A 15,941-nucleotide genomic window follows, 5' to 3' on the forward strand; every position below is an offset into this window, starting at 1 on the left:
AGGTTATAATGAGTAGCACATATACATTGAATCTTTGTTTTTTTGTCTAGTCCATTGAATATAATTGCGGACAATGAAATAATATTCTTACCCTCTAAACAAGAAAGCTAATAATGGTCCAGCCAGATCCAGACGTTTGTTCCCATAGTGATCTCTGTCATCGACTTCTCTTCGTCCAATGGCAGCTAATAACAGTCTATGAACCATGTACCTTTTATAAATAATGAAATGGCATAAATGTCAGGAAACAATTTGTTTTTATTTTAGCTTCTGCATGTTGTTTTACATAGAAAACTTTTGTTACAAATCAAATTTCAGAAATTTAATAACAGCATCAAAATTCTGATAAGAATCAAAGAAGTAACCTCTACAAACATATTTAACTGGATTTTAATAAGTATATTTCAATTACAAAATATTCCTTGATTTTAAGTTATCCTTTTATACAAGAGAAAAGCATGGGCATGATGCATTTTTGTAAGCCTGTCAATAGGTTTATCTATAAAAGTGAGGATGCTATTTCCTATGAATACTAATTGCTGGTGAGTGCAATCTTTACATTTAAACTTTAATAACAGAAAGAATTTGCTGCATTTCTCAGCAAGGCTTGCATGCTATAAGTTGAAGAAAAAAAGAAGAAAAGTAACAGTTTATATTGAAATCAAATGCAAAAAAAAAAATTTCATAAGGGGTTCTGCGGAGCCTGCTATTGTTGTCATCAGTGTAAAAGTGTAATATTGACTTTAAAAAGTGAGTCCATTTACCAGTAAAATATAGAAATATAAAAAAAAAATTTAATTTTCTTTAGATGTTCTTGGTATTGAAGATTAGCTTCTCTCAAAGTTTCATAACAATCGATGGAGGTTTACAAATGTATGATGTCAAAAAAATTAAATCCCAGACTGTCTGTAAATGTTAACTGTAAAAAACTATGTCTATCAGAAAAAAAAAAAAAAAAAAAAAAAAAAATATTTTCAAAAGTTTGCTTCAGACAGTATCTCTTATTGCGAACCCAATAATAATAATAATAATAATAAATTCTTTATTTAAAGAGGGTAAACTCAGTTAGTTACAATAAACTAATCTTCCCTGAGGCCCTCACATACAAATTACAATACAATCAAAAAACAGATATTTACACATAGTTAATTTACAGTCAATTAGTTCAATGTAATATTACTAACATGATAAGATATAAGGCTGTTCAAGATGTACATGTAGTCAAAAAATCAAATACAAATATAAATAAAAGAATATACAAATACATTGTAGAAAACATAATCTTATCAGGACTGTGTTAAGTACTTCTTGATACTTTGTTTAAAAGTATAAGTGTTTTGAGCTTTACGCATTTTGTTTGGTAGTCCATTCCATAACACTGATCCAGAATAAACAAAAGATTTCTTAAATAGCTCAGATTTTGGCTTAGGAACTATCAGATTACCTTGAGTGACGCCTCTCAGGGAGTAAGGATTATTATCTGATTTCAGTTTAAACTTTTGAACTAGGTACATTGGTGCTTCCATACGCATACATTTATATAGAAGTAAATATTTGTGGTATTTTATTCTATTGTCAACTGTCATCCACCCAAGTTCTTTAAATAAGGGGGCTGAGGGGGATAAAGGAACTGCATCTAGAATTAATCTTGCTGCCCTTTTTTGGAGTTTTAAAATTCTTGCTATCCCTTCATTTTTACATTCACCCCAAATAATACAGCAGTAGTCAATCAGGGGCAGAATATACCCATTGTAATATGTTTTCCTTGCATTTATATCTAAAAATTTCTTTATTTTAGAAAGGAGGTATATTCTGGATGATATATTAGCACAAACTTGGTCAATTTGATTTCTCCAGTTAAGTGTGCTGTCAATTTTAACACCTAATAATTTTTCACATGAAGAATTTTGTAATACTTTTGAATCTATTATTAAGTTTGGTTGATAAGTCTGAATTGATAGTTTCTGCTTTGTTCCAGTAACCAAACATTTTGTTTTATTTGCATTAATGAACATGTTATTCATTTTGCACCACTCTTCAACCCTGTATAAATCTTCTTGAACATCATCATGGATATTTTCTATGTTTTTCCCTGATTTATGAAGAGTGGTGTCATCAGCATATAGGTCTGTTTCACAATTTTCAATGCATAAGGGAAGGTCGTTTATAAATAGCACAAACAATAGAGGACCAAGAATAGAACCTTGGGGGACACCAAATTTTACATGTTGTTGTTCAGAGTAAACATTACAAATGTTTACCTGCTGTTTTCTGTTATTCAGGTATGACTTGAAAAAACTAACAGAAGCCTCACTAAATCCATAAATTTCAAGCTTTAAACAAAGAATGTCATGATCTACCAAATCAAAAGCTTTTTTAAAATCTAATAAAATTGCTAGGTTTAAATTACCATCATTCATTTCTTGCAACCATTTGTCAATGATATTAATAAGTGCAGTTTGACAAGAATGCTGCGGCCTGAAACCAGATTGTGTAGGGTGTAAAAGTTTAAGTTTAGATAAGTATTTGTACATGTTATTAGAAACATGCCTTTCTATTAATTTTGATAAAGTTGGAAGAACAGATATAGGTCTGTAATTTGTTGCTAAAAGCTTGTCACCATCCTTGAAAACTGGTGTTACCTTAGCATTCTTCAGTAAAGAAGGATATATACCAGTATCTATCATTCTGTTAAATATGTATGTGAGAGGTGATGCAATAACAGGGGCGCTTAATCTTAGGATTTTTGGTCCTATATTATCCATACCAGATGCTTTATTTATATCAAGTTTTGTTAACTCATTAAATAGCTCATTCATGATCACTGGTGGTATAGAAAATTTATCATGTTTATGTAATTTATTTTTAACAAATTTACCAAGATTACTGAAATCTGCTTTGTTTACAGGTGTATAACTTCCTTGTTCTCTTAATTTTTCAGCACAGGAAGTGAAAAAGTTATTAAAAGTTTCTGCTATTGATTTTTTACTTTTAGTTGTATTGTTATCTTCTGTGGCTAATTCATATGGTGTATTTTTAACTTTTGGGTTCAGACTGTGAAGACATTTCCATAAAGTTTTAGGGTCATTGGAGTCTTTTACCATATTTTTATAATAATTCTTTTTTGAGCTATCTATGATATGTTTAGTTTTATTTCTCCAAAATCTATACTCACTCCATAAACCAAGTGCATTATATTTATCTCTCATATTCCTAGCGTAAATGATTTCACTGTTATACCATTCAGGCTGTCTGTCCCTTTTTACTCTCTTTTTAACAACAGGAGCATGTTTATCTAAAGCTTTGTTCAACATATCATAAAACAATTGTAGACAGTCAGAGGGGTTTTCTTCAAATTCAATTTTATGAAAAGGTGTAATTTGCAGATCTAATAAAAATTCATCTTGGTTGAAATTTTTGAAATTTCTATAAGTAATTGTACTGTGTGTATTCTTTTTTCCTATATTTGCTTCTTTCCTTGTTAAACAGATAGGGTAATGGTCACTAATTGCATATCTACACACATGTGATTCATGTACCATAATTGGATTATTGACATAAATATGATCAATCAATGTACTAGAATCTTTTGTTACCCTTGTGGCATCTACAATCAGTTGTTGAAAATTGTACGATTCTAAAACGTTCAGCCATTTTTGAGGAGGTTTGTTTGGTGCTTTAAAATTAAAATTAAAATCACCCATAATTGTTATATCTGAATTCATGGTCATTGCCACTCTTATTTCTTTTTCAAAATCATCAACCCAATCTATCAGTGACTTTGGTGGCCTATACACAAAACATAATAAAAAGGATTTTTTGTAATCTGGTTTAATTTCAACCCACATTGTTTCAATACCCCCTATTTCGATGTTGTTTTTTCTTAAAAATTTAATTGTTTCAGAAAAATAAACAATCAGACCACCCCCACCTTGTGATGTTCTGTCCTTTCTTTCAAATACATAACCAGGTACTTGTAATTCATTATCAGTAGTGTGTTTTGTTAAAAATGTTTCACACAATCCTAATACATCAGGTTGGTTATCAGAAAACATAAGGTTATGTTTAATTTCTTCATATTTACTTTCAATCCTATTAACATTATGAGAACAAATCCTTATACCTTTGGATTTACTAAAACCATAAGAATTAAAAATCTTATCATTAGAGTCTATTTGTTTCCCTGTCAATGCATGGTTTTCTAAATTGATTAGATAATATATACAAACAATAATTGCTAAAGTAAATACAGAGACATAGGATAATTTCACATCAATCATTATGTTGACCTGAGGGAGAGGTAACAAAAAATTATCTACATTAGACCCATCATCAAACATTACACAGTTTGTATCATGCTGTTTAATACCAAGTAATGTATCCTGTCCAGATGTCTGAGATTCAGTGTTAAAATTATCAGAACTAATCAACCCATCATTAGAACTATAAAGTTTGACAGTAGACATTTCCTGGGTTGTGTCAAGTGAGAAATGACTCTCATTCTTTTCTTTAATTGTTTTTCTAGTGTTTCTAGTTTTCTTTATCTCAGAAATCTGAAGCCCTTGTGACAAAGAAAATAATTTACACATGCATGGAAATAAATTGCATTCAGAACATAATATTGTCAGTACATCAAATTTGTTTGAAACAGATGTAAAATTGGCATTTTCTTCTTTGCCATTTTTTCAAGCAGTACAAAATTTTAGTTTGTGGCCATACCTATTACACTTGAAGCATTTAATTTTCATATTAAATCTACAGAAGGATGTTTTATGGTTAAGTTCACCACAGTTCTCACAGTCATCATGTGAATTGATTATTCCTATTATGTTATCTATTGTTCTGATGTATCTTGATGTTCCTCTTGGATTGAAATGAATACCATCATGAACATAGAAATGTTTGTTTTGATTGAAGCTGTCACTCATATACATTTCATACTGTCTTATAAAAACTAGTCCAAGGTGTTGACATAATCTCTCTAAAACTACATTTGCCCTGTAAACATCTACATCAATCCTGGGAGGGAGTCCTGAGACTATGATGTTACAGTCAGAGTTACTACAAGTACGAGCTGCTAGGAGCAAACTTTCATATTCCATTTCAAAATCATTCAAGGATTTTCTACCACTTATGTCATTTCCACCAACTTGAAGGATAATATTCTTATATGATTTCAGGTCCATATTCATGATTTCCTTTGATATCCTATTAATTTGTGCCCCTCTGAATGTTCTTATGTGGGTCTGTGATAGGCCAGAAGTTCTAATCCCTTTAAGTATTGAAGATCCAATGATTAAATTTTTGTCACCTGATTTTGTCACCTTCTCTGAACTATGGTTGTTGATAGTTTTTGGATTTGGATTTGAGTTTTTATGTTGGGATTTTGGTTCGAGGACAGGTGGGCATTTATTTTCTGTGCGTTTCAACTTGGAAAGTCTTGGAGCTGGAATAGGTCTTGTCTGTGTTGGTGCATCACAAGTGTTGACATATTGAATTTGTGATGTTTGGCACTCAACAGAAACAGCAGAAAACTCAGTTTGTGTTGATTGCTCATTGCATTTTTTCACTACTAGTTCAGATTCAAGATGTTTAATGATATTAATTAAATCCTCCCTACTTTTGCCTTCGTATATAGAGTTGGTACTGATATAATTTGATTTCAGTTCAGTTATTGAATCATTTTGGAGATTGAGGCTCTTCTCTTGATTTTCATTTTCAGATATTTGAGAGTTTTCTACATTTGAATCTATTGAGCTATTGAAAATGTCTTGAATAAAATCAACTGGTGTTGATGACCTTGGTTGAGATGAAATAATTTCCTTTTCAAGTGATTCACATTTAACAACAAAAGTATCAATCCAAGTAAAAACATTGCGACCTTGCACATTAATTGTACCAGTACTTACGTATAGTGTTACTGTCACTGAATTGTTCACAGTTTTATATATATTTCCATATTGAAAGTGACTCCTTATAAAATTTAAATCATTATCCAAAATTCTTTGAACATCCTGTATCATATGTGATGAGACATGAATAGTCACACTATGTTTCTTTGGAGATATTTGCAAAAAGTCTGGTACATTTTCTGCTGATAAATTCAATGATGAAAGTTTTCCACAGTGCCATCTCTATCTGGTCAAGGTATTTAAACTTTTGTAAGTTCTCTTGTCCTCTTGTCCCATCAAATGAATACAATAGCTATTGTTATCTGTGTAGTTTATTCACTGGGACCTTTAAATTTCGTCTAAGAGAAATCTATCACTCATTGATTAATTTACCTGAGTCATTCAAATTTCTTATATATAGACAAAAATACTTTTTTTATACTCATTAACTGCCTGTGATGATGTATTTATTCAAAATTGATAATACATGTATATTATCAATCTTTTCAATATAAACACTGATTTAATCATTAAAATTTGATTTCTAACAAAAGTTTAAAGTAATGTTCCCATTGAAATTTGCATTTTTGGGGTTTTTGTTTAGTTATAGAATACATTTAAGTAGGTCTTAATTTGAACATCATAATTTTAAAGTTTTTATTTGTCAAACACACAAAAAAGGACAAATTCTAAAATTTTGTCAGAAATTAACTTTTATTGATGTTTGAATCACTGTTTACATTCAACAATTTGAAAATATCTTACTAATATTGAATAAATACAACATCACATGCAGTTTTGAGTATAAAACATGTATTTTCACCTATTTAGAAGATTTTTTGTTACTCAGGTAAATTAATCAATGAGTGATAGATTTCTCTTAGAAGAAATTTAAAGGTCCAAGAGAATAAACTACACAGAGAACAATAGCTATTGTATTTATTCAATAGGACAGGTGAACTTACAAAAGTTTAAATACCTTGACCAGATAGAGATGGCACTATGGAAAACTTTCATTGGGTTGCAATAATCATAAAAAAAGTTTCTGCCAAAGTTTCATAAAATTCCATGAAGCTTTGAAGTCCATTTATCAGTAAAAGACTGAAAAATAAAAATAAATATTTTCAAAATTTTGCTCTGATTACTGTATTTTGGTCATAAACAAGCTTCTGTCCAAATTTCCTAAAATTCCATGAAGGTTTGACAAAGTAATTAATGTCTAAAAAAAAACTGACTGAACCTAAATGTTGACGCCGCCGACGGAATCTAGGATAGCTATGTCTCGCTTTCCCACATTAATGTCAAAGGCTCAACAAAAATTAGATGCATCAACAATACTTTGTCAATTTTTACATAGTTTGACATGTGTATATTACCCCAAGAAGTAAGCTTTCTTTGTTTCACAATAATCACTAACACCAACATGAGGTAACATTTCTTTCTGTAGAATTTCTCTAGCATATTTGATACGCTTTTCTTTTGTCACACCAGGACGAGCTCCACGAGCACCAATAAAATTCAAAGCAACGTTCTGTTCTTGTATAACAAAGGCTTCATCTAAAGATGGTTTTACCTGAAAATATAACCATAGATTTAACAAAGCAAATGCATTGTAATACTGAAACAGGAGTAAAAAAAATTCTCATGAAACAAGTGATTTATAATTCTCATCTCGAAACATACATCAAGTACTTCTCTTTTCAAAGGCATTTGTGGTCTCTCAATCATCATTATTTTGTTGTTTTATATCCAAATTTTATATGATATGTATGTTTTTATCATTCCGTAAATCTAAATTAAGATGTGTTCCCAATTTGATGATACATAAATATGAAACCTTACTGTATTTCAGTCATGATTTAAAAAAAAATGTATATAACTATATAGTTATCGCAACTCATAATACTCGTAATATCACTTACCATTTCCATCATTTCTGGATCATCAAAGTCATATATAATATGTTCTAGGATATCTCTATCTGATACAAAGCCTAGGGCTCTGAATACAATGATGATTGGTATCTCCTGTTTAATGTAAGGTAGAATTCCAATGATTCTTTGTCCTATAGCACTCTTCTTGGCTCCCTGAAAATACATGAACCAGATCATGACATCAAATCAATAAAAATACTGCTTCAATATCTGCAAATCATAATATACATGTACATGTATGGAAATAATATGAGATCATAGAAATTTATTCTTATCAGAAATATATAAGATTTTTCTAAACCTTTGCACTATTATTGTCATACCGTAGAAAGGCTTGTATAGTTCGCACTGGTACATAGTCCGCACCCCCTTCTCCCCACGAAATTTTAGGTAAAAAAACTTTTTGTAACTGTTAGAGAAGGTCTAATGAAACATCATCAAACAGAAGCTGAAACTGCTTGTAAATGATTCTAGAACGCTTCATGATTGTTAAAATAAGTTTAATTCACTTAAAAAACAATTTAGAAACTTGTGTATGTTTAAACAGGAAGTTTAAAAAGCAGGTGTAAAAGAAGAAACTAACCGGTGAGAGTCGAAATCCGTACATAACAGATATCACTATAATACGACTTTGAAAGTAAAACAGTTCCATCCTTTTGTAAAACAGTCTTTAATATATCTATCACATTAATGTTTGAAGGGTCTTAAGCTAATACAAACCATATTAGTCAGTATAAAACACCAAAACGGAACGAACAATAACCGATTACGTTTTGTAGTTTACAAATTCTAAGCTGGTTTACAGTGGTCTTTTTCACTATGTTTGTATCGTTTCAATCAAGCAGATAGCAGTTTATTTCAACCAATGCATTGAAAGAAACGAGAAATTTGTAATGAAAGGTTTAGTTTTTATATTTATCAGTATTAATTTGATATTGAATAGAAATAACTTATTAATATGGATGAGTTAAAATTATTAGTTTGAAAAATGATAAGAGCGCCCTCTACAATATAAATAACAAAGATGGCGGACGTAAACAAACCACCTCGCCCGCGAAATTGAAATTTTTCTCTTATTTCTTGCTTATTGTACTCTATAGTCCGCACCCCATCTGGAAGGTCCAATTTTGGAGAATAAAACCGCGGACTATACAAGCCTTTCTACGGTAGCTATACAGTTCCTCTATTTACAAAAAGAGGTATGAAATTTGTGCTCGGGTCAAGGCCATGTCCTCCCTTTTTCTTTTTTCTTAGGTTCTCTATCTTAACATAGATAATACTGTTTTATTTAATACTACTCAAGTAAACTGAATATTCCGAAAGATTTGTCTGACTTCTAAAATTGAATAATGAAAAGTCCTTAATTGACATTGAAATATTTATTACTAGGATCAACACATTTCTGTTAATAAACTTGCATTTCATAAGTCGAGTAATCATGCAGTGTAAGGGAAGCAACTTTTACTTATTAATTTTACTGCATTTCATAGTGAAGATCTTAAGTCTAGACAAAATATATGACACAAAATGGAGGATACAATTTGAATCATAATTTAAGAACTTACACCACCACCTCTGGCCATCATGTTAACCCACAATGTGCTGGTTGGCCTTGAAGAATGTTCTAAACAGGAACGAATTTCTGTTTTATATGCATATTTGGAGTCTTTTTGCTGGAACACATATACTGAAATAGAAATAGCATGGTTCTGCTCAATATGAGATATCACAGAATGAGAAAAAAGTTCTTTAAACTGAATGATTTAAATGAAAAACATTACCAAGACATCAAATGCAATACTTTCAGATCCTTAAAGTTGAATCTTCATATTTGAATTTTATTTTATAAAGAATCTGTTAAAAACTAAAACAAAAATTCCAACTGATCAGTATGAGTGTTTTCCTAGATCCGTTAAGGATAAAATGTCTCTATTTTTGTTGTTGAGAAAACTAATAAATGTATTTGTAACATTTAAAAAAAATTTCATTTACATTAATGTTTTTTACATTTTATTTATTTACCTGTATTTGTAGCCATCTTCTCCTGAGCAATGAGCACTTTCTCAGATCCATTAATTATAAAATATCCTCCAGGATCAAGAGGGCATTCATTCAACTCTGTCAAATCACGATCAGTCAATGCATTCAACAGACAGTAGGTTGATCTCAACATGATTGGAATCTTGCCAATAAAAGTTTTCTGATGTTGTGTCTCTACTGGATTCTCATGTTCCTTAACAACTGTTTTAGTAATGTCAACATACAAAGGTGCTGAGTACCTATAAAATATACACACACATTTTCAATAATGAATAAAAGGGAGATTGAATATTGGTTCAGTTCTGTATCATACACATTTTTTAAAGGTTTTCCATGCAAAAGTACATGTACCAGTGAATCTAATATTTTTCAATGTTTATAAGGAAATCACTAATAATACACCAATGAAGTAAAAAGTGCCTGTACAAACCACACTTCAAACATTATTCTTTTTTTTTAAATCAAAATACATGTGTAAATGTCAGATTTAAATTAATAATGTAAACATACCAGAGAGTATTATTTCTATGATTTCAATAAATGAATATTTCATTTGGGTTTATTTTTCACTCTAACATAACAGACTTGTACAATAAAAATTATTCTGATATTTTTCTGGCATTTTTACGTACACAAGATTGAACTTACGTTAGATTCCTCAGTCGTGCTTCATTTGGCATCATAGGACTAGGAGCACCATCCTTTTCCCAATGAGTTGGTTTAGATAGATAAATCTGTTCAAACTTCAACAAGTATCTAGGCTGCAAAATGGAATAATTTTTTCATTTGATTTTTTTTGTTATTGCTGTTTATCATTTCAAGTTAACTGTGCATAGCATCTTTTCATTATTTATTGCTTCTGCTTAATGTCCATTGGTTTATAGAACTATGTTTGTAGCATATGTTGCTGATTTTTATGCAAGCCATACTTCACTAAAATACAAATTCAATTCCAACGATTCTGTGTCAAAAAAAGACAAGCCTATTAATAATGCCTAACACAAGTAGACCAACTAAGTCTTCAAAGAAAGAAAGTTTCATGTATGGCCTAATCAAAGCTAAATGACTTCTGTAGCTTCTCTAAATTTATGGCAATTCAGCTTTACATAATTAATGTACATGTATGGCATATTTTTGACACCAACATTTTATTTATTGTTTTGTAGTAAGATCTAGAGATGTAATTTTTTTTCTGAAATTTGTTCATGAATGCATGCACGTATACATTTTATGCAGTATTTATTTTGTATCTGTGGGTTCATATACATGATATACAGATGCAGAAAACAGATTAAAAAGAACTATATAATGTATATAGATATAGTGATATATAATTGTAGTCATAAAAACAATCATATTCAACTTTCAATGTGACCAAATAAAATATTAATTGTTTCAGATATTAAATTTCATTCTTGTTTTGTGTGATCTTGTATTGACTTACTGGAGTTTCAACACCACCAGATTTGTGTTGAGCTTCTGCCTGTAAATCTATCTGTGGTGAATCTTCTACGATTCTCTGTACTGACATTTGTATAAACTCATCAAATGAATCTAACTGCTGTCGTACCAAACCTTTCTCGTCGAAGTAGGAACTGATGACAATCCAGCAAGCTTCCTGCCATAAATCTGGGGTGATTTCATCACTGTCTTCCTCCACTTCATGATTATCTACAAAACGTGTTTTGTTCATACATGTTAGTGGTATTATGTACAATGTAGTATACAGTTCACAAAAGGTGGTTCAGTCAAAAAACTCTCTGGATGGTGATTTTTCATAAATTTGACTCTATGCATCATGGGAAGTATATCACAGGATCTTAAATCATAGTGTTACGTGTATCACCACACATCACACTGCAGATTCACAGTGAATCAGTCAACACAGTAATTTTTGACTGAATCTCCTCATGTGTACTGTAATTGTATAAATTCAGTGAAATTGGTCATATAGTTAATTACATTATGTTTGTTACCCTTTTTAGACAGGACCTTTGCTTTGTTTGGATTGATCTTATCCAGTATTTTAGGACACCCTGATTTGAAATAATGATGTTTTTCATTTTTGCCTAATTTGATTTTCTCTTTTCCAGTATTATTCGTCTGCTTTGCATCTGCTTATAATCTAGTTTAGTGCTTTGCTAGTTTGTGCTTTGCTTTTATATATGAACATTTTACTAATTTAATATAGAGGTCTTAATTTGTATGTCTAAAGTGTATGTTATATATGTCTTATTATTAAATGATACATGTATGAGCAAATCAGCCCTAATACAGATAAATCAGCATATGCAATACTGATGATGTTGCCCTGTTGATATAAATCAAGAGTTAATATTGCTTTTCAGAAAGGGCCAATACGGAAAAAGCCGTATTGGCCCAATGCAGAGCTCCAGATAAGAATTCACAAATTGGGGTTTTTACCCACCATTTTTTTATGTAATTGGGTGATAAAGTTTTTTAATTGCATTATCAATTCCAATTCACCCCTCAAGCAAATATCAAATTGGGTTTTTCACCACCAAGCTCCTTAATGTATTGGGTTTTTTTCATCAACACAATATTGAATATTTAGGCATGTTATAATCACATTATATCAACCCCAGATGTGTTTCCATCTTAAATTTGTTTCTTTCTTTGTATATGTGCTTAGCTGTTTTATTTGGTTTATTCACTGACGAGCAATTGTACGTTTAATTTGTGTCCAGTTTTAAACGTTCTGTCAGTTTTGTATTTTCTCAAAACTTATGTAAACTGCAGCTGGTTTCACTAGTTGGACAGTAACTAATTGCCTTTCTAGATCCCATATGATCACCCTACAGTTTATAGTTGGGGTAGGTGTTGCTAAGTGTTTATATTTTTATGTAATATATGTGAAATTTAGGTGCTGTAAGAAAGTTTTGCCAGTCCTTTCACCTATTTGCCAGATCTACTTTTTAATAAAAATAAAAAGTAGTTCCCAGATTCCGTGTGTTCAATGGACGCTTCCTAAAATCACTAGCTGAGTCTTGTTATCAACATAATTTTCCCTCAGCTATCAAAAAGAAGCCGAAAACATGCTTCTATTCAATATTTTTATCGGACATTTACTTTCGTTTTAATTCATTGTTTGTTATGATAAATCCCGAGCCATTCGAAAAAATATGACAGTATGTCACACGCTAATTGGATAAACGCAGAGAAGATCGAAATGTTTTCATAAACACGTGTACCTTTTGAGCAACGGAAAATTCCAACAGGGACCCATTACAGCTACTTGATGCAGGGCTCTATTTTAAGAACGAAAGGGCATTTCCAATTATAAATATTATAAAAATAGATTTACGCGGCGACTGTAATCAGATAAGGGTAAATAACGCAAACGATAGCGAATAAAAGCGTTAAGAACTCATTGTTTTGGCATATAATTGGGTTTTCCTTTGAATTAATTGGGTTATTGAACCCTGCAATGGGCAATTGCATTGGGTTTTTAATTATTTGTATTGCGTGATCACGCAAATACGCAGCTTATCTGGAGCTCTGGCCCAATGGCTAATACGGGACGTTCACTTCTGGTTTTAATTTTATTACGCCTAAGCTTACTTAACTTTGGACGTATCGTTATGCATAAAATACATTTGTATCATATTTTTTAACTTAATATCATACAATAAGTTTAAATGATATTCAGTGTTTTGTAACGTCTTGAAACTGAAATATTTCACACCCTTTTCGAGAACGACTTTCAATTATTATCACTGTTTCATTTCCGTTGATCAATCACCAGAACGCAGACGATTTAAGAGTAAGAAAATTTAAACTGTCTGATTTATTCTTCCCAGCTACTTTATATTTGCTAGATAAAATGAATTGTAATAGCATAAGATTAAGTACTTGGACGAGAAATCAGAAATTACATATGACAAGTTGACAAAAAATCCATCATGAATGCAAAAAGACAAAGTTCAGATATCTTCTTCACGGTAAGTTTCGTAGTTTAATCGAATGATTAAAATCATTTAATAAAAGTGTTATGAACTGGCTGTTTCTGTATTGGCCCTGTTATAGATTCTCGATCAGCTGTATTGGCCCTCGACGACTCTCGGGTCCAATAGATGTATTAACACTTTTGGTATTTAGCTGAATTTTGTCTCCGAATGACCCTAGATCTGGCTCCGAATAACCTTCTGATGTCGCTAAACAATCACTTTTTAATTATGACGTCATTTGTTTTTAAATTGTGATGCAACGTTTTGCAGGAACTTGTGTGATTTTAAGTAATGGCTGACAAATTTGCATACAAGTGTAAATATGTCTATACAGCTAACCTCGAATCTATAACAGGGCCAATACAGAAACAGCCAGTAAATAACACTATAATATTGTATGTGTTGTCGGCAAAAGGCTCTACAGAGCTTATCATGTTTGTAATGTTTCATGTAAACCTGACTTAAAATAAAATTTTCTATTCTATTCTATTCTTCTATTCTATTTACTATTATTGTGGTTGTTGTTTCTGCAGTTAGTTCAGAGAATACTTTCTGAAATTGACTATTTTTCTGTTGAACATGTTGAAGGCACATAAGCAAGTTCTTTGGGCGATTTGTTGTTTTTGTCTGTTGGTGTAATCTGGTTCTTTAATCCTTTTTAGGAATCCGAGTTCGAAGCGATTTTCTGAGGCGTCCAAATCAGAAAATCGCTCTGGACTCAGAATCCCAAAAGGGATTACTGGTTCTTCTACTAGTAGTAGTAGGTCAAATATCATTTTCTCAAATTAGACTCCAAAAGGAAGACATTCTCAATATAATTCTTCAGTTATCTCAAAACTATAAACATGGCAATGTTTTCCTTACTTATACTGTAAATACAACACTTAAAAAATCTACTGTTTCATACTAAGCTTTGATCATAATAACTGATTAACAAAAGAGAGACTGAAAACTTACAATGTTTTATTGTTAAAAAAAGGTATAAATACTAAAGGGGCGATGTAATTATATCAGTGCTAACCTTCTTCTGGTAAATACATCTTGGTATGATGTAATTTACAACTCTTTCTTTATTTTCAGTTAGTTTTTTGTATCAGATGACAGTGGATTTCACGTCGACCTGACGCAGTTGAAATGCGCCATTTTAATGCCGGCAATTTTACGTATTTATAGATATAAACATCCGTTCGATAGTACTCGGACTTTTTCAATAAAATATGATGATGACACAAAAATAAAGAAAGAAACAGTATACAACTACGGTCTTTAATAATTTTTTCATCGATACATTCTTCAATAAAAGACCAAACCCGTTTTAATCCACTAATACTCATCACACGCATTGGGGATGTCCGTGTTTGTATCTTTATGAGTACGTCGAAGAATCTCAAGTGGGCGTTATTACATCTTGAACGGAGAACACAATTAGTCCCTCTTTTTCTTTTGTATTTTTGTTTGTGTTTATTTTTTTTAGCATATATTCCTTCTTTTTTCACTTATCTTAATTTATTTAATGTGTTATTGCTCTTATTCATGAGACAATGAATGTACTTCAAAGTTCAATTACTCTAATCATTGTAATCATTTACTTTACTTTAGTGTGTTATAATTCATTTTAAAATTGTATTGCTCAAATTTTGGGGGACATGTTTGGTTAACATGGATAATAAAAATATCTTATCTTCTGATATTACAATAACAGTAGTTTATATATGCTGCCCCTCATCCTAATTTTCCACTGGGAATAGCATATATTATGTCCTGATCATTTTCCACAATAGCGGCATCGGCATCATATATGGGAGGGCCAGCATATGTCATCATCACAGCCAAGGGTTACGAGAAAAGGAGCGGGTCGGATCGTAACCCTTCTCTGAAGAAGAGCGGGTCGGATCGTAACCCTTGGCTAACGAAGATCGCATATGTAAGCGACAACTGTTATTGAAATATAGTATGGATAAGAGCATGTAAGAACACTGTATAAGTGAAAAAAAAGTTGAAACATTTAAGAACATATATTAAAAAAAATTGGAAAAGACAAAGGGGAGTCCATGGCCCAAGCGCCTGTGACACAAGTCTTATTAATTTCCTGCCAATCCTGGGACTTG

General features: G+C 31.3%; 1 protein-coding gene across 2 annotated transcripts in view; it reads right to left on the reverse strand.

Annotated features, from left to right (window-relative positions):
* Positions 1-15,000, reverse strand: part of LOC127735304 (DNA-directed RNA polymerase II subunit RPB2) — a 28,591-nt gene extending 13,591 nt beyond the window's left edge. The window contains exons 1-8 of one of the 2 annotated variants that reach the window (XM_052245443.1): positions 14,855-15,000; positions 11,310-11,536; positions 10,514-10,626; positions 9,848-10,104; positions 9,391-9,512; positions 7,814-7,978; positions 7,268-7,464; positions 92-211 (exon numbers count right to left, since the gene is read on the reverse strand). In XM_052245443.1, the coding sequence (XP_052101403.1) occupies positions 92-211; positions 7,268-7,464; positions 7,814-7,978; positions 9,391-9,512; positions 9,848-10,104; positions 10,514-10,626; positions 11,310-11,536; positions 14,855-14,873 (1,220 nt within the window). In that variant the 5' untranslated portion in view covers positions 14,874-15,000. Of the gene's footprint in view, positions 1-91; positions 212-7,267; positions 7,465-7,813; positions 7,979-9,390; positions 9,513-9,847; positions 10,105-10,513; positions 10,627-11,309; positions 11,559-14,854 lie in introns of those variants that run through there. The other variant, XM_052245442.1, reaches the window with a different exon arrangement.
* Positions 15,001-15,941: the final 941 nt, after the last annotated feature.

Source organism: Mytilus californianus, unplaced genomic scaffold (genome assembly GCF_021869535.1).
Source record: "Mytilus californianus isolate M0D057914Y unplaced genomic scaffold, xbMytCali1.0.p SCAF_3, whole genome shotgun sequence".
NCBI classification, from domain to species: domain Eukaryota; kingdom Metazoa; phylum Mollusca; class Bivalvia; order Mytilida; family Mytilidae; genus Mytilus; species Mytilus californianus.